The 20,118-nt window shown below is 40.9% G+C and overlaps 1 protein-coding gene across 1 annotated transcript in view; it reads right to left on the bottom strand.

Annotated features, from left to right (window-relative positions):
- LOC308625885 (uncharacterized protein) overlaps window positions 1–20,118 on the bottom strand; it is a gene marked incomplete at its 3' end in the record, with an annotated part of 150,517 nt that overhangs the window by 128,334 nt on the left and 2,065 nt on the right. Inside the window, 7 exon segments of the mRNA XM_081250488.1 lie at window positions 7,874–8,031; window positions 9,318–9,435; window positions 9,437–9,475; window positions 10,550–10,744; window positions 11,767–11,880; window positions 18,134–18,244; window positions 18,589–18,652. Coding sequence (XP_081106614.1) covers window positions 7,874–8,031; window positions 9,318–9,435; window positions 9,437–9,475; window positions 10,550–10,744; window positions 11,767–11,880; window positions 18,134–18,244; window positions 18,589–18,652 — 799 coding nt within the window.

The following is a 20,118-nucleotide window of genomic DNA, read 5'->3' as shown; positions in this document are numbered from 1 at the left end:
GCCTGCGCGTCCGGAGCCTGTGCTCTGCAACGGGAGAGGCCACAACAGTGAGAGGCCTGCGTACCGCAAAAAAAAAAAAAAAAAAAAGAAAGAAAATCAAAAGTAGAAACTATCTCTATATAAAGAAGACAAGCTATCCTTTGGGGACAGGGCTGCTCTGTGGGAGGGCTCTGCAGCCTCATGTTCTTTTGTTATCACCGATGATAATCTACTGTGCCATAAACTACTTTTATTTATTTGGACTCTTTTTAAACACCATCTTGTTCTGATTCTGGTTTTTGTCTATCATAATACACTGATAATGAGGGTGAGGATATTCCCCTAGAAGCACTCTCTGCTGAAGACAGTGCTGCTGCTGATATGAAACGAAAGACAAAAGCTAAACATCATCACCTTCAAAGAAACCAGAGGACATGTAATACCACTGGTTTCAGTGAGCTAAAAGAGTCTGTGTTACATATTAATAAAAATAATCCTAGGAAAATAATGCTGGAACAAATACACATGGATGCAAAACTGCAAGGTCAAAGCAAATGGTGATGAAACAGTGGCTCCTTCTTACACGAAGAGTACTCAAAAATATACAGATTTGGACTTCCGGGTAAGATGGCGGAAGAGTAAGACGCAGAGATCACCTTCCTACCCACGGATACACCAGAAATACAGCTACACGTGGAACAACTCCTACAGAACACCTACTGAATGCTGGCAGAAGACCCCAGACCTCCCAAAAGGCAAGAAACTCCCCACATACCTGGGTAGGGCAAAGCGGAGAGATTCCCACACAGAGGATCGGTGCCGAGCGGCACTCACCAGCCCGAGAGGCTTGTCTGCTCGCCCGCCAGGGCGGGCGGCGCTGGAAGCTGAGGCTTGGGCTTCGGCCAGAGCGCAGGGAAAGGACTGGGGCTGGCGGCGAGAACTCAGCCTGAAGGGGGCTAATGTGCCACAGATAGCCGGCAGGGAGTCCGGGAAAACTCTGGAGCTGCCGAAGAGGCAAGAGACTTTTTCTTCCCTCTTGGTTTCCTGGTGCGCGAGGAGAGGGGATTAAGAGCGCTGCTTAAAGGGGCTCCACAGACGGGCGCGAGTCACGACTGAAAGCGCGGAGCCCAGTGACGGGCGTGGGACGCTGGGGCTGCTGCTGCCGCTGCCAAGAAGCCTGTGTGCGAGCGCAGGTCACTGTCCACACCGCCCTTTCAGGAGCCTGTGCAGCCCGCCACTGCCGGGGTCCCGGGATCCAGGGGCGGCTTCCCTGGGAGAACGCACGGCGCGCCTCGGGCTGGTGCAACGTCATGCCGAACTCTGCTGCTGCAGGCTCGCCCCGCACTCCGTGCCCCTCCCTCCCGCCCGGCCTGAGTGAGCCAGAGTCCCCGAAGCGGCTGCTCCTTTAACCCTGTCCTGTCTGAGCGAAGAACAGACGCCCTCCGGCGACCTACACGCAGAGGCGGGGCCAAATCCAAAGCTGAGACCCAGGAGCTGTGAGAACAAAGAAGAGAAAGGGAAACCTCTCCCAGCAGCCTCAGAAGCAGCGGATTAAAGCTCCACAATCAACTTGATGTACCCTGCATCTGTGGAATACATGAATAGACAACAAATCATCCCAAATTGAGGAGCCAGGAGTCAGTGCTGTGCCTCTGAGGTGGGAGAGCCAACTTCAGGGCACTGGTCCACAAGAGACCTCCCAGCTCCACATAATATCAAACGGCGAAAATCTTCCAGAGATCTCCATCTCAACAGCAGCACCCAGCTTCACTCAACGACCAGCAAGCTACAGTGCTGGACACCCTATGCCAAACAACTAGCAAGACAGGAACACAACGCCACCCATTAGCAGAGAGGTGGCCTAAAATCATAAAAAGTCCGCAGACACCCCAAAACACACCACCAGACGTGGACCTGCCCACCAGAAAGACAAGATCCAGCCTCATTCACCAGAACACAGGCACTACTACCTTCCACCAGGAAGCCTACACAACCCACTAAACCAACCTTAGCCACTGGGGACAGACACCAAAAACAACGGGAACTACGAACCTGCAGCCTGCAAAAAGGAGACCCCAAACACAGTAACATAAGCAAAATGAGAAGACAGAAAAACACACAGCAGGAGAAGGAACAAGATAAAAACCCACCAGACCTAACAAATGAAGACGTAATAGGCAGTCTACCTGAAAAAGAATTCAGAATAATGATGGTAAAGATGATCCAAGATTCTATTTCCCAGATCCAAAATCTTGGAAATAGAATAGACAAAATGCAAGAAACAGTTAACAAGGACCTAGAAGAACTAAAGATGAATCAAGCATCGATTAAAAACACAATAAATGAAATAAAAAATACTCTAGATGGGATCAATAGCAGAATAACTGAGGCAGAAGAACGGATAAGTGAGGTGGAAGATAAAATAGTGGAAATAACTGCTGCAGAGCAAAATAAAGAAAAAAGAATGAAAAGAACAGAGGACAGTCTCAGAGACCTCTGTGACAACATTAAACGCACCAACATTCGAATTATAGGGGTTCCAGAAGAAGAAGAGAAAAAGAAAGGGACTGAGAAAATATTTGAAGAGATTATAGTTGAAAACTTCCCTAATATGGGAAAGGAAATAGTTAATCAAGTCCAGGAGGCACAGAGAGTCCCATACAGAATAAATCCAAGGAGAAATACGCCAAGACACATATTAATCAAACTGTCAAAAATTAAACACAAAGAAATCATATTAAAAGCAGCAAGGCAAAAACAACAAATAACACACAAGGGAATCCCCATCAGGATAACAGCTGATCTCTCAGCAGAAACTCTACAAGCCAGAAGGGAGTGGCAGGACATAATTAAAGTGATGAAGGAGAAAAATCTGCAACCAAGATTACTCTACCCAGCAAAGATCTCATTCAGATTTGATGGAGAAATTAAAACGTTTACAGACAAGCAAAAGCTGAGAGAGTTCAGCACCACCAAACCAGCTTTACAACAAATGCTAAAGGAACTTCTCTAGGCAAGAAACACAACAGAAGGAAAAGACCTACAATAACGAACCCAAAACAATTAAGAAAATGGGAATAGGAACATACATACCGATAATTACCTTAAATGTAAATGGACTAAATGCTCCCACCAAAAGACACAGATTGGCTGAATGGATACAAAAACAAGACCCATATATATGCTGTCTACAAGAGACCCACTTCAGACCTAGAGACACATACAGACTGAAAGTAAGGGGATGGAAAAAGATATTCCATGCAAATGGAAACCAAAAGAAAGCTGGAGTAGCAATTCTCATATCAGACAAAATAGACTTTAAAATAAAGACTACTAGTAGAGACAAAGAAGGACACTACATAATGATCAAGGGATCAATCCAAGAAGAAGATATAACAATTGTAAATATTTATGCACCAAACATAGGAGCACCTCAATACATAAGGCAAATACTAACAGCCATAAAAGGAGAAATCGACAGTAACACAATCATAGTAGGGGACTTTAACACCCCACTTTCACCAATGGACAGATCTTCCAAAATGAAAATAAATAAGGAAACACAAGCTTTAAATGATACATTAAACAAGATGGACTTAATTGATATTTATAGGACATTCCATCCAAAAACAACAGAATACACATTTTTCTCAAGTGCTCATGGAACATTCTCCAGGATAGATCATATCTTGGGTCACAAATCAAGCCTTGGTAAATTTAAGAAAATTGAAATTGTATCAAGTATCTTTTCTGACCACAATGCTATGAGACTAGATATCAATTACAGGAAAAGAGCTGTAAAAAATACAAACACATGGAGGATAAACAATACACTACTTAATAACGAAGTGATAACTGAAGAAATCAAAGAGGAAATTAAAAAATACCTAGAAACAAATGACAATGGAGACACGATGACCCAAAACCTATGGGATGCAGCAAAAGCAGTTCTAAGAGGGAAGTTTATAGCAATACAATCCCACCTTAACAGGAAACATCTCGAATAAACAACCTAACCTTGCACCTAAAGCAATTAGAGAAAGAAGAACAAAAACACCCCAAAGTTAGCAGAAGGAAAGAAATCATAAAGATCAGATCAGAAATAAATGAAAAAGAAATGAAGGAAACGATAGCAAAGATCAACCAAACTAAAAGCTGGTTCTTTGAGAAGATAAACAAAATTGATAAACCATTAGCCAGACTCATCAAGAAAAGAAGGGAGAAGACTCAAATCAATAGAATTAGAAATGAAAAAGGAGAAGTAACAACTGACACTGCAGAAATACAAAAGATCATGAGAGGTTACTATAAGCAACTCTATGCCCATAAAATGGACAACCTGGAAGAGATGGACAAATTCTTAGAAATGCACAACCTGCCAAGACTGACTCAGGAAGAAATAGAAAATATGAATAGACCAATCACAAGCACTGAAATTGAAACTGTGATTAAAAATCTTCCATCAAACAAAAGCCCAGGACCAGATGGCTTCACAGGCGAATTCTATCAAACATTTAGAGAAGAGCTAACACCCATCCTTCTCAAACTCTTCCAAACAATATCAGAGGAAGGAACACTCCCAAACTCATTCTACGAGGCCACCATCACCTTGATACCAAAACCAGGCAAGGATGTCACAAAGAAAGAAAACTACAGGCCAATATCACTGATGAACATAGATGCAAAAATCCTCAACAAAATACTAGCAAACAGAATCCAACAGCACATTAAAAGGATCATACACCATGATCAAGTGGGGTTTATTCCAGGAATGCAAGGATTCTTCAATATACGCAAATCAATCAATGTGATACACCATATTAACAAGTTGAAGGAGAAAAACCATATGATCATCTCAATAGATGCAGAGAAAGCTTTCGACAAAATTCAACACCCATTTATGATAAAAACCCTGCAGAAAGTAGGCATAGAGGGAACTTTCCTCAACATAATAAAGGCCATATATGACAAACCCACAGCCAACATTGTCCTCAATGGTGAAAAACTGAAACCATTTCCACTAAGATCAGGAACAAGACAAGGCTGCCCACTCTCACCACTCTTATTCAACATAGTTTTGGAAGTTTTAGCCACAGCAATCAGAGAAGAAAAGGAAATAAAAGGAATCCAAATTGGAAAAGAAGAAGTAAAGCTGTCACTGTTTGCAGATGACATGATACTATACATAGAGAATCCTAAAGATGCTACCAGAAAACTCCTAGAGCTAATCAATGAATTTGGTAAAGTAGCAGGATACAAAATTAATGTACAGAAATCTCTGGCATTCCTGTACACTAATGATGAAAAATCTGAAAATGAAATCAAGAAAACACTCCCATTTACCATTGCAACAAAAAGAATAAAATATCTAGGAATAAACCTACCTAAGGAGACAAAAGACCTGTATGCAGAAAATTATAAGACACTGATGAAAGAAATTAAAGATGATACAAATAGATGGAGAGATATACCATGCTCCTGGATTGGAAGAATCAATATTGTGAAAATGACTGTACTACCCAAAGCAATCTACAGATTCAATGCAATCCCTATCAAACTACCACTGGCATTTTTCACAGAACTAGAACAAAAAATTTCAAAATTTGTTTGGAAAAACAAAAGACCCCGAATAGCCAAAGCAATCTTGAGAACGAAAAACGGAGCTGGAGGAATCAGGCTCCCTGACTTCAGACTATACTACAAAGCTACAGTAATCAAGACAGTGTGGTACTGGCATAAAAACAGAAAGATAGATCAGTGGATCAGGATAGAAAGCCCAGAGATAAACCCACGCACATATGGCCAACTTATCTTTGATAAAGGAGGCAGGAATGTACAGTGGAGAAAGGACAGCCTCTTCAATAAGTGGTGCTGGGAAAACTGGACAGGGACATGTAAAAGTTTGAGATTAGATCATTCCCTAACACCATACACAAAAATAAGCTCAAAATGGATTAAAGACTTAAATGTAAGGCCAGAAACTATCAAACTCTTAGAGGAAAACATAGGTACAACACTCTATGACATAAATCACAGCAAGATCCTTTTGGACCCACCTCCTAGAGAAATGGAAATAAAAACAAAGATAAACAAATGGGACCTAATGAAACTTCAAAGCTTTTGCACAGCAAAGGAAACCATAAACAAGACCAAAAGACAACCCTCAGAATGGGAGAAAATATTTGCAAATGAAGCAACTGACAAAGGATTAATCTCCAAAATTTATAAACAGCTCATGCAGCTCAATAGCAAAAAAACAAACAACCCAATCCAAAAATGGGCAGAAGACTTAAATAGGCATTTCTCCAAAGAAGATATACAGACTGCCAACAAACACATGAAAGAATGGTCAACATCATTAATCATTAGAGAAATGCAAATCAAAACTACAATGAGATATCATCTCACACCAGTCAGAATGGCCATCATCAAGAAATCTAGAAACAATAAATGCTGGAGAGGGTGTGGAGAAAAGGGAACACTCTTGCACTGCTGGTGGGAATATGAATTGGTACAGCCACTATGGAGAACAGTATGGAGGTTCCTTAAAAAACTAAAAATAGAACTACCATATGACCCAGTAATCCCACTACTAGGCATATACCCTGAGAAAACCATAATTCCTAAAGAGACATGTACCAAAATGTTCATTGCAGCTCTATTCACAATAGCCCGGAGATGGAAACAACCTAAGTGTCCATCATCGGATGAATGGATAAAGAAGATGTGGCACATATATACAATGGAATATTACTCAGCCATAAAAAGAAATGAAACTGAGCTATTTGTAATGAGGTGGATAGACCTAGAGTCTGTCATACAGAGTGAAGTAAGTCAGAAAGAGAAAGACAAATACCATATGCTAACACATATATACGGAATTAAAAAAAAAATGTCATGAAGAACCTAGGGGTAAAACGGGAATAAAGACACAGACCTACTTGAGAATGGACTTGTGGATATGGGGAGGGGGAAGGGTAAGCCGTGACAAAGCGAAAGAGAGGCATGGACATATATACACTACCAAATGTAAGGTAGATAGATAGTGGGAAGCAGCCGCAGAGCACAGGGAGATCAGCTCGGTTCTTTGTGACCGCCTGGAGGGGTGGGATGGGGAGGGTGGGAGGGAGGGAGATGCATGAGGGAAGGGATGTGGGAACAGATGTATATGTATGACTGATTCACTTTGTTATAAAGCAGAAACTAATAAAAAATATATATATACAGATTTGATCTTTGCCTTTTTGGATTAATCAACTTACTATTTTTACCTAGCAAATATATATATTTACAAATATTATACACCCAGAGCTAGAAAAATATCTTTATTGTTGAAACTCTGGCTGAAAACTTTATTATTATAAATTCGAGTTTCTCTATATATAATCCTATTTTTCCCTTTGAAACAAGTTTTAACATGGCTTCTGATAGGATGATTTTTTTTCAAGGAGGTGCAACGCCATGTGATAGCAGACTAGACTGCATGACTTTAAAAATCACCATACAATATACACTCTATTGAATATAAAGCATTTTGCCAATAGGAGAGCTATTGGAACACTTTCTGATAATCAAAGGGCTTTAGACACTAAACAACTCCACAATATAAAACTGCCAAATCTTGGCTATGTTTACATTATCTACTATGGATTATAACCTACCATTTTCTTTAAATTCCACTGAAAAATAATCCTACAATCTCTCTGGGCTGGATATTCAGGGGTCTCATAACTCTTATAAGAGAGAAAGTTCAACTGCTAGTCTAAATTTCACTTATTACATTTTATCTCTCTAGAAACAATTGTGGCAGTATGAATATTCAACTTTGTGGCAAATACTAGTATTTTCTTTTATGAACACCTATATTTGTATTAAGAAAGAATCCATAAAGTACCAAGGAAAAAAGTTCTATCTCCTTAGAAGCATCCCTTAGCTCTTCCATGTCATATGGGATACTGAAATGGGAGAGCAGGAGCCTCAGCTGAGGTTTCAGTTCTTCTGTTTCTGTTGTGTGTTGGGGCAGAAAGAAAGCAGCTTCTGTTCTTGTTGGCCCTGAAAAAAAATCCAGAATCAAGAGCATTAACACCAATGAACACCAGTCAGGGAGAGAAAAAGGAAGAGTCCTTTGAGATAACTGGAGTCAGGGCCTCTTCTGTTGATGGGGAAGACCATTCTGCTCCATGCCCAACCTTCTCTTCCACAATTTGTAGACTGTCCCACACTCAGCCAGGCCCATCTGACAAACTCTTGGTGCTGGCTTTCTGGGGGAGGTAGCCAGGACTCTCCCTTCTCACAGCCTGCAGGAGAAACCCAACATATCTTTTGGGGAATGACTTAGTGGGAACAGAACTACCTATAGTCCTTTGGGGTAAACAAAGAATATGATTTATAAGTTAACAAACAAATTAGGAGAAGCTGAGAACCTTCACCTCCTTTCGCCTGGCTCACTCCTATTCATCTCTAAGCACCCAGGTTGGACTTCCCCCTTGAGATGCTTTCTCTGATTCCCCACAGCTGGGTTGGCTGCCTCTCCAGGTGCACCTGGTAAATTCATCACTCAGAGTAAAAACCTGATCAGGTTTCTAAGTCATCTGTAATACAAGGTAAGGGCAAGAAGACTATTAAATTGATTCAGATAAGCAAAGTCTTTAAAAATCATGTAAAATTAAAAATGAAAAGAACCTTAGAGATCACTTCATCTGAAAGGTTTATTATGGAGATGAGTAAACTGAGGCCCAAGGAGATGAAGTGACCTAAACATGTAGGCTCACAGTGAGGCAACAACAGAATAGGCCTAGAGCTCAGTACTCCCAACTTCAAGTTCATTGCTTTTTTCCTCTGTTTTAATTGTCTAGTTATAAAGATGGAGATAATAATTTATTTTCTTTTTTTTTGGCAGCCCCACATGGTATATGGGATCTTAATTCCCTGACCAGGGATCGAACACGCACCCCCTGCATTGGAAATGTGGAGTCTTAGCCACTGGACTGCCAGAAGTCCCCAGGATGGAGATGATAATTTCTAAGGGAAGTGTTTGTTATTTTCTTCCATCAGAAAATATTAAATTAACACTTGTTAATTAAGAAGATACAATTTTGGGTAATCCCCTGGTGGTCCACTGGTTAGGACTCAGTGCTTTCACTGCTGAGGCCCAGGTTCCATCCGTGGTTGGGGAACTAAGATCCCACAGGCTGAGTGGTGTGGCCAAATTAAAAAAAAAGATATAACTTTTTGGTATATAGAGAAATTTCAAGCAAGATCAGGTGACAAAACAGCACATGTGCAAAATCACAATCTTCATTTTTCCACATTTCCCAAGGGGAAAGAAGACTTCTTACCTGAAATGCTGGTATTCATAGAGCCTGGAGATGCAGAACCCTGGATGTCAGGGTCAATGTCATTGACAGGGACCTTTTCATTCATTTTCCTGACCAACCTTGGGGACTTCGTCAACAGCTACACTCAGCACTTTGGAGATGGGCAAATACTGGAGGGCCTACAGAAGGGGACAACCAAGAGGTCACACATCAACTCAGTTCTCACAGAAGCTTCCAGACTTTGTTTCAGGAGAGCCCTTGACTTTGTAGAGGAGGAAGGAGGTGGAAGTGGGCCTCAGTAACTTGCCCAATCATGAAAGGTAAATCTGAAGCTGGGGGACCTGGTGATATCACCACCTCTAAGTGGCCTTAACCTCTAGGCAGGTCTACATTGATCAACCACCCATAATGGACAAGGCGTCGTGTGAGGTGCTACAGATACAAAGATAAATAAGATATGGACCAAATTCAAAGAGTTCAGAGTTTAGTGGGGGACCCAGGACTTATGAGCAGATCATTACTATCATTACTATACCACGTGACAGGGGAGAGATGATTCAGAGGTAGACCCCACAGTGACTGATTGGGGAAGGGATGATGTCAGGATGATGGCCAGGTTTCGTGGTTGGTTTTATCAGTGAGATGAGGTATAGAGGAGTAAGAAAAGATTAGGTGGCAAAACAGTAATCTTTCTAAAACAAACACGTGGTCACGTCACTGCTTTCTGATGCCTCTATCTTGTGTTAGGGCTTCTCCTCTGTGACTCTCTTTACTCTGTGATTATACTTACCACACTGTATTTAAGTTGACTATTTACTTGCCCTTTTTCCTACCATCCTGTGACCCACTTACTTTTCAGCAAAGATTATATATTCCCTACATGGCCCAGGATATGTACCTGGCATAAATTAGACCCTCACTAGATGTTGCTGAATAAAAAAGTGGATCTACATTAGACAGCATAAATCCAGAACAAGAGGATGAAAACAAGAACTTATAGCGTGAATATGAAATAGTTTAACAGAAACATCTTTGAGAAAGCTAAATGGAGTAATTTCATTAGAGCAAGGTTCCAAAAGAAAAAAGTTTCAAAGGTCTCAAAGAAAAAAGCTAGTGACCCATTATTTTCTTGTCATTTGTAAGGCAGATGGAACATAGAAACTGAAAATCCAAAACTAAGTGAGAGGTGTGAGAAAACAATGTGCTGCCCATCCTAGGAAGGCACTGCATCATCATATAACTGTTTCACGTACCTGCAGGTAGTGGTGAATAGTCTTGAGTGAGTGTAGGTGACACAATAACCGATTTGTGTAAACAGTCAGGTCTTCCTGTGCCACTAAGTTAGGAGGATTGTTTTTTCCCATAAGGAAGTTTTCTCCTGCAACAGACAATCTATCAGCTCTCTGAAGGGCAACATTGTACTCCTGCATAATGTAGGCAACTTGTTTCTGTTTAAGAGAGATGCAAAGACAGAACTTGGTTATTTACAAGCCTTATTTCTTGTGTCATTCGCTTCCAAGTACAGTGTAATACAGTTTGGGAACCAAATAAGAGGCTTTTGGAATATCAAAATTCTTCCATATTTTGAATTTGACTGACAAGGACAGTGATCAATCACATTCTTAGGACTTTGAAGGAGAGTGACCCAACAAAGAGTAAGCGCACAAGGATATTTAGTAACTGGAGTTGACTTCTTAGATTTTTACCTACAGCCTATGAAGAAAAATGTATTTTCTATAATATAAAGCTTGCTTCAAATCTCATTCTTAAAAATAGGTACCATATCTTCTGCCACAGGCAGAACTGGCAAGTAAAGGCAGCCACTAGTTCCCTTCCCATCTTTAGCTACCACTTTAAAAGAAATTGACAAGATACACTGTGGGAATGTAAACTGGTACATCTATTATGTAAACAGTATGGAAATTCCTCAAAAAATTAAAAACAGAACTACCATATGATCCAGCAATTCCACTTCTGGGTATACATCCAAAGAAAACAAAATCAGTATCTTGAAGAGATATCTGTATTCCCATGTTCAACTGCAGCATTATTCACAATAGCCAAGATATAAAAACCTAAGAGTCTGTTGATGGATGAATGGATAAAGAAGATGTGGTACATACACATATAATGGAGTATTAGTCAGCCATGAGGAAGAAAGGAATCCTAATATTTGTAACAACATGAATAAATATGGAAGACATTATGCTAAGTGGAATAAGCCACAGAAAAAGATAAATACTGTATGGTATCCCTTGTATGTGGAAGCTGAAAAAAAAAAGTCGAACTCATAAAAGCAGAGAATAGAACAGTGGTAGCCAGGGGCTGGGGGGCTGGGGAAAAGGGGGAGATGTTGGCCAAAGGGTACAAATTTACAGTTATGTAGGATGAATAAGTCTAGAGATATAATGTACAAGCATGATGACTATACTTAATAATAGCCCATAGGTTCTGTTCATGGGCCTCCTACCTTATAAAAAGGATAAAGTTGCTCCATGATCTTACTGTGAGGGCAAAATCTCTTCCACCTAAGCATGTGTAAATATTTACTCTGGGCCAGCTGGGTAATTCTCTCTGTATAATACGTTAACAACAACAAGAAAAATTAACACTTAACCACCATGTCATTTCTCAAGTCCTAAGATCCCTTAGGAAAGCAGCCCAACTTCTTTCTAGCTTTCAAAATATTCCTATGCTTGTTTTCTGTGCTATGTCTAGGATTTTTTAGGAACAACCTGGAGGAATGAGATTACTTCATGTTTGTGGAACTGGAAGTCTCAAAAGGCCATTTTTTAAGCATTTGCTTAGTTTACTATCTGGAGTCTCCCCCAGGTTGTCAAAAGTCATGAATCTTGTACTTCAACAATTTACAACCTAGACTCTGCCCTGAATAGATGCATAGTAAGATACATAAACAGGTGAATCAAATGCATACATAATAAGAGGAAATAATGGCACCCCAAATTTTTACAGGGCTTCATGGTTTACAGAGTACTTTCTACATATCTATATATACATATATATTCTTATACATTTACTAATTACATGTATACATTTACTATTTAAAACATATTACTTTATAAATAAATATATATAACTCAACGATGTTGCAAGGTGGGTGGAGTACATATTGTTATTTAAAAAAAAAAATAAAGGCTGTTTGGTTAAGATTCTTACCAAAGGTGGAAAGAAAAAATGAACACTTAGAATACAATTATAACAGGAAGACTGGATTAAATCTTAAGAAGGCGTATAATGGGAAAATAAGTCTGATTGTTTTGGAAAGATGTATTTTCTACATGAAGATAATAAAATTGAGAAACCTGTCGCAAAATTGATTTGGAGAGAAAAGCTCTCCAAGAGGGTGGGGAGGGAGGGGGGAACCGATAAAAACAAAACAAAACCAAAAAAAACAAACCTGGTTCACCATTCAAATTTAAATGAAGCAAGTAGGCATTTTGCCATTCCAACAGATTGTAGTTTCATTTATCAGTTGGTGAACAATTTTAACAGTGACATAAAAGCCTATAAAATTATCTAAAGCTAAGCTTAAAAGTTTTCTTTTAAGCTGAAGTTTATGAGTCTAAAATACAAAGCACATTACAAGTGAGATTACAGCTTCTAACCTTAGACCAAGAATTTTACTTATACTTAAAGGTAGTCAGATAAGCCAAATAAAATATTTTAAAATATTTTATTTCTGATAAAAATAATAGTGGCTATGATGGAATAAATAGGGCCAGACTTACCCTTCCATCATAAACAACGAGAAAATAGGACAAATTACACAAGGCAACTGTTTTCTGACATGGGACAACAGACAATGCAGGACTCTTGTCCTTGAGAGAAAGGAAAAAAATGAAATGAGCCCTGGTTTTCTGCCTGAAGAAGGCAGTTTTTGAACCATAGAGTAGGAAAGCAGAGCACGATGGTCTCTCCAAAATCAAGTTTGGGAAGCTGAGTCAGCTGGAGTTTGCAGGGCAGAGTACTGGAGAGGAGAAAGTTATGCAGAAAAAGGGCTCCAGAAATCTGCATAGAGATCCTTTTGAGTTTTTTGCTGACTATTAAGCCCTGAATACAGAGAGCAAAACTCCATGAGGCTGTGCAAAGAATAACTAACTAGGGAACTGTAAACTGAACATTTCTCAGAGTTCAAACAGGACTAGGAGATGTTCAAGTTTCAATCAGACAGGGTGAAGAGTCCTCACTGAATACCTGGGGTATTCAGCAGAGACATGAGAGGGGTGACAATTTAGTAAGAAAAATAAACTATCTCTAGAGTAAAGGTAACTCTAAACCTGCTCTAACAAAGCTTAAAAACCAAGCCTTGTAAGTGTGAAGCTGATCTAAAACTTAATTGCCCACCAGAATAAAGTCCAACATCTTTAAAGGAATACAAAAAAAAAATCAGCATTCAGTAATGTAAAACTGAAATGCCCAGTGTCCAAAAAAATTACTAGACATGCAAAGAAGCAGGAAAATATGACCCACAAGCAGGAGAAAAATTAATGAAGAGAAACAGACCCAGAAATGGCACCAGTGAGGAAATTAGCAAACAAGGACTTTAAAAGGGATTTTATTAACATACTCAGTATGTTCAAGAATTGAAAGGAAAATGTGATATAAGAAGAGAAATGAAAACTATTAAAAATAATGAAATAGGGACTTCCCTGGTAGCACAGTGGTTAAGAATCCACCTGCCAATGCAGGGGACATGGGTTCAAGCCCTGGCCTGGGAAGATCCCACATGCCGTGGAGCAACTGAGCCCATGTGTCACAACTACTGAGCCTGCGCTCTAGAGCCTGTGAGCCACAACTACTGAGCCTGAGTGCCACAACTACTGAAGCCTGCACACCTAGAGCCTGTGCTCCACAACAAAAAAAGCCACTGCAGTGAGGAGCCCATGCACTGCAACAAAGAGTAGCCCCCGCTCGCCGCAACTAGAGAAAGCCTGCATGCAGCGACAAAGACCCACCGTAGCCAAAAAATAAATAAATTTACATAAGAAAAATAATGAAATAGAACTTCTAGAAATGAAAGCTATAATATATGAAATAAAAAATTCATTGGAACTGATTAACAGCAGATTAGACAGTGCAGAAGAAATGATTAGTAAACTTGAAGATATAGCAATAGAAACTATACAAAATGAAGCACTGGGGGAAAAAAGACAGAAAAATATTTAACAGAGCCTCAATGACTTATGGAACAATATGAAGTAATTTAACATATATATCACTGGAGTCGCAGAAGGAGGGATAAAGATAGAAAATATATTTGGAGGAGGGACCTTCAAGATGGCGGGGGAGTACGACGTGGAGATCACCTTCCTCCTCACAAATACATCAAAAATACATCTACATGTGGAACAACTACAGAACACCTACAGAATGCTGGCAGAAGACCTCAGACTTCCCAAAAGGCAAGAAAATCCCCACGTACCTGGGTAGGGCAAAAGAAAAAAGAAAAAACAGAGACAAAAGGATAGGGACCTGCACCTCTGGGAGGGAGCTGTGAAGGAGGAAAAGTTTGCACACACTAGGAAGCCCATTCACTGGTGGAGATGGGGGGTGGGAGGTGGGGGAAGCTTCGGAGCCACGGAGGAGAGCACAGCAACAGGGGTGCGGATGGCAAAGCAGAGAGATTCCTGCACAGAGGACCGGTGCTGACCAGCACTCACCAGCCCGAGAGGCTCGTCTGCTCACCCACCGGGGCGGGAGGGGGCTGGGAGCTGAGGCTCGGGCTTTGGAGGTCGGATCCCAGGGAGAGGACTGGGGTTGGCTGCGTGAACACAGCCTGAAGGGGGCTAGTCTGCCATAGCTAGCTGGGAGGGAGTCCAGGAAAAAGTCTGGACCTGCCTAAGAGGCAAGAGACCATTGTTTCGGGGTGCACGAGGAGAGGGAATTCAGAGCACCTAAACAAGCTCCAGAGATGGGCGCGAGCTGTGTCTATTAGCGCAGACACCAGAAACGGGCATGAAAATGCTAAGGCTGCTGCTGCAGCCACCAAGAAGCCTGTGTGCAAGCACAGGTCACTATCCACACCTCCCCTCCCGGGAGCCTGTGCATCCCACCACTGCCAGGGTCCCGTGATCCAGGGACAACTTCCCCGGGAGAACACACGGCGTGCCTCAGGCTGTTGCAATGTGATGCTGGCCTCTGCCGCCTCAGGCTCGCCCCGCATTCTGTACCCCTCCCTCCCCCCGGCCTGAGTGAGCCAGAGCTCCCTAATCAGCTGCTACTTTAACCCCGTCCTGTCTGAGCAAAGAACAGACACCCTCAGGTGACCTACATGCAGACGCAGGGCCAATCCAAAGCTGAACCCCAGGAGATGTGCGAACAAACAAGAGAAAGGGAAATTTCCCCCAGCAGCCTCAGGAGCAGCGGATTAAATCTCCACAATCAACTTGATGTACGCTGTGTCTGTGGAATACCTGAATGGACAATGAATATCCCAAAATTGAGGCAGTGGACCTTGGGAGCAACTTTAGACTTGGGGTTTGCTTTCTGCATCTAACTTGTTTCTGGTTTTATGTTTATTTTAGTTCAGTATTTAGAGTTTATTATCACTGGTAGATTTGTTTATTGATTTGGTTGCCTTTTTTAAATATATGTATATTTTTTTCCTTTTTCTCTTTTTTTGAGTGTGTATGTGCATGCTTCTTTGTGTGATTTTGTCTGTATAGCTTTGCTTTCACCATTTGTCCTAGGGTTCTGTCTGTTTGTTTTTTTTTTTTTTTGTAGAGTTTTTAGCGCTTGTTATCATTGGTGGATTTGTTTTTTGGTTTGGTGGCTCTCTTCTTTCTTTTTTTATTACTTTTTTAATATTTTATTTTTAATAATTTTTAAATTTTTAATTTTAATAACTTTATTTTATTTTTTTCTTTCTGTCTTTTTTTTTTCTCCCTTTTCTTCTGAGCCAAGTGGCTGACAGGTTCTTGGTGCTCTGGCCAGGTGTCAGATCTGAACCTCTGAGGTGGGAGAGCCGAGTGCAGGACATCGGTCCACCAGAGACCTCCCATCCCCACGTAATATCAATCGGCGAAAGCTGTCCCAGAGATCTCCATCTCAACGCTACGACTCAGCTCCACCCAACAACAAGCAAGCTACAGTGCTGGACACCCTATGCCAAACAACTAGCAAGACAGGAACACAACCCCACCCATTAGCAGAGAGGCTGCCGAAAATCATAATAAGTTCACAGACACCCAAAACACACCACCGGACGCGGTCCTATCCACCAGAAAGACAAGATCCAGCCTTATCCACCAGAACACAGGCACCAGTCCCCTCCACCAGGAAGCCTACACAACCCACTGAACCAACCATACCCATTGGGGGCAGACACTAAAAACAACAGGAACTACGAACCTGCAGCCTGCGAAAAGGAGACCCCAAACACAGTAAGTTAAACAAAATGAGAAGACAGAGAAATATGCAGCAGATGAAGGAGCAAGGTAAAAATCCACCAGACCAAACAAATGAAGAGGAAATAGGCAGTCTACCTGCAAAATAATTCAGAGTAATGACAGTAAAGATGATCCAAAATCTTGCAAATAGAATGGAGAAAATACAAGAAACGTTTAAGAAGGACCTAGAAGAACTAAAGAGCAAACAAACAATGATGGATAACACAATAAATGAAATTAAAAATTCTCTAGAAGGAATCAATAGCAGAATAACTGAGGCAGAAGAATGGATAAGTGACCTGGAAGATAAAATAGTGGAAATAACTACTGCAGAGCAGAATAAATAAAAAAGAATGAAAAGAATTAAGGACAGTCTCAGAGACCTCTGGGACAACATTAAATGCACCAACATTCGAATTATAGGGGTCCCAGAAGAGGAAGAGAAAAAGAAAGGGACTGAGAAAATATTTGAAGAGATTGCAGTTGAAAACTTCCCTAATATGGGAAAGGAAACAGCCAATTAAGTCCAGGAAGCACAGAGAGTCCCATACAGGATAAATCCAAGGAGAAACATGCCAAGACACATATTAATCAAACTATCAAAAATTAAATACAAAGAAAAAATATTAAAAGCATCAAGGGAAAAGCAACAAATAATATACAAAGGAATCCCCATAAGGTTAACAGCTGATCTTTCAGCAGAAACTCTGCAAGCCAGAAGGGACTGGCAGGACATATTTAAAGTGATGAAAGGGAAAAACCTACAACCAAGATTACTCTACCCAGCAAGGATCTCATTCAGATCCAACAGAGAAATTAAAACCTTTACAGACAAGCAAAAGCTAAGAGAATTCAGCACCACCAAGCCAGCTTTACAACAAATGCTAAAGGAACTTCTCTAGGCAGGAAACACAAGAGAAGGAAAAGACCAACAATAACAAATCCAAAACAATTAAGAAGATGGTAATAGGAAAATACATACTGGTAACTACCTTAAATGTAAATGGATTAATTTTAGGCAATTCCAATTTTTTTCACTTTTATTATAATGCTGCAATAATAATCTTTATGGAAAATCTTTCCCCCCAGGTTGTGAGTTATTTTCTTAAGAGAGATTTCCAGAATCTTCCCTAGGTCAGCCAACAGTTTTTGAGGTCTGTGACTATCTTAGTCAATGTTGTATTGCTTCATAATACCAGCAAAGGGAGTAACTAGTAGAAACTTAGTCAATATTTTAGTGACTGTAACTAAGCTGAACTTAAATGGTGTGGGTCTCTAACAAAGAAGAGCGTATATTAACCAAGTTCTGCAAACCACACATATAGAGAAAATCCTACCCTGGCCAGAGGACATACCAGAAAGCCAGCTTTGTTCATACATTTCTACCAAATTCCAGATCTACTTTTCAAATTGCAAAATGACTCTTACCTGCAACAGAAGCAAAGGTAAATTTTCAGGAGTGTACTCTCTCCTTAGGCCGCTCTCTAGCTCCCTCTGCATGACATCTGCTTGAATAACAAGGGGTTTTGACTCAGCCACCTGAACCCGGGGTTGGGGGTGTGGGGAACGGAGTAAGCAAACAAAAGGAAAGAAGGAAATAAAACTATGTGTCTATGACAGAAAGTGGCATATAATTTCTGATAGTTTTTATACAACACACTACTCTAAAGTTTAAAACACTACAAAAATCAGATATCTCCAAAGAAGTATTGGCCTGCTCTGATCCAGCAGTGAGCTGAATATTGGGCTGTTCTGTCTTTGTAACCACTGTCAATAAGATCAGCTGTTTGTTTGCAAAAATAAGCTTTCCCTGCTAACAGTTTCCAACAAGTTAGCAAATTCTAATTTACTGTTGTGTTGAAATAGCCCACTGTTGTACTCACCTGTAAAGTTTTCTTTAGAGCCAGTTGCTTTTCTCTTCTAAAGTAAGAAATGTCCTTTGGCATTCAAACAGATCTGCAGAACGTTTTATGCAATAGAAGCTGTAATTATAGAAGCTATAATAAACCAGATTAAAGATAGGCCCTGATTAATCTGTAACTCCACAACTGCTCATTTCTAAATAAGTATATCGTATTATACTGGAATGTTGGGGGCATGTAAAGGCCACAGGCTTCTGTCTTAGTCAGAATCTCTCTTGTGTACACCCCATGCCGGTTAAACCTTTTCCTGGGCCGGTTTTTCTCTCCTTCTCGTACATAGTCTTTCCTCTACCCCTGATTCACCTCTTTATTTCTGACAATAGTAAGGATGTTTCTTTCCCCCACCCATATTTCCTTCAGTAACCACATTTCTAACAACTACTGTGCTTATCTGACCTCTATCTTACCGTAGCTGACACATAAAATCATTATTTAATAATTTAAACAAAATGTTTTTATTTTTGTGCTCTTGCTCAGTTATCTAGAGGGTGAGAATGACCCTTAAATATCAAACATGAAATACTTTGGAAATTATTTTCACCAAACTTTCTGCTTCAGAAAAATTATTTATCCTTAGGAAAAGCATAGCAGAAGTGCCTGCTTAAGCACACTCTGACTGCTGTCCAAGCCCAATCATGAGGAAGTTGTTTGCACCAAAGGCTCTGACATGAGGAGGTACAAGCAGCACTGCCTGGGGCCTGATAAGAGGTTGGATCCTGGGTCAGGAAGAGGAGCACTCTCCCCATTGGGTGTAAGATACACCCCAAGGCTTGGCAGCTTTGGGAACATTGCAACCATGGAGCAGATGTTACTTCCTTAAGATGGGACTTCGGGAACACTGGCAAGGGAGCCACAGGAGATAGTTCTGGAACACACGTGAGAAACCACCTTGAGATCTGAGGGGGATTGTAGTCAGTACAGTATGGTTAATGTTCACATGACTGTTATCAGTCCCCATGGATAAGTTTTAAGGGAAGATGAAAATAGACTTGCCAGCAGTTCACCCCACTGGAGGCAGTGGTCCTGTGAAACGAACACCAGGTTGACAGTCAGGAGGTCCCTCAGCCACATGAGGCTAAGCAACCCATTGATCCATTTGTGTTGAATTCACAACTGCAGTTGGAATAATGCCTTCCCTTATCTCCTCATGTCTTGAGTTTTTTGGGTTTTTTTTGCAGTACGCGGGCCTCTCACTGTTGTGGCCTCTCCGGTTGTGGAGCACAGGCTCCGGACACACAGGCTCCGGACGCGCAGGCTCAGCGGCCATGGCTCACGGGCCTAGCCGCTCCGCGGCATGTGGGATCTTCCCAGACCAGGGCACGAACCCGTGTCCCCTGCATTGGCAGGCGGACTCTCAACCACTGCGCCACCAGGGAAGCCCCATGTCTTGGTTTTGATGGAAAAAAGACACAAGCTCTGAAAGGGTAAAAGCATTAATAAATCAAAGGTATAACTTCTGTGATTACTGGGTACCTGAATTCTGGCTGCAGC

Source organism: Mesoplodon bidens (assembly GCF_964165515.1).
Source record: "Mesoplodon bidens genome assembly, chromosome: 12".
NCBI lineage: Eukaryota > Metazoa > Chordata > Mammalia > Artiodactyla > Ziphiidae > Mesoplodon > Mesoplodon bidens.
This window is presented reverse-complemented; position numbering and strand designations above follow the sequence as displayed.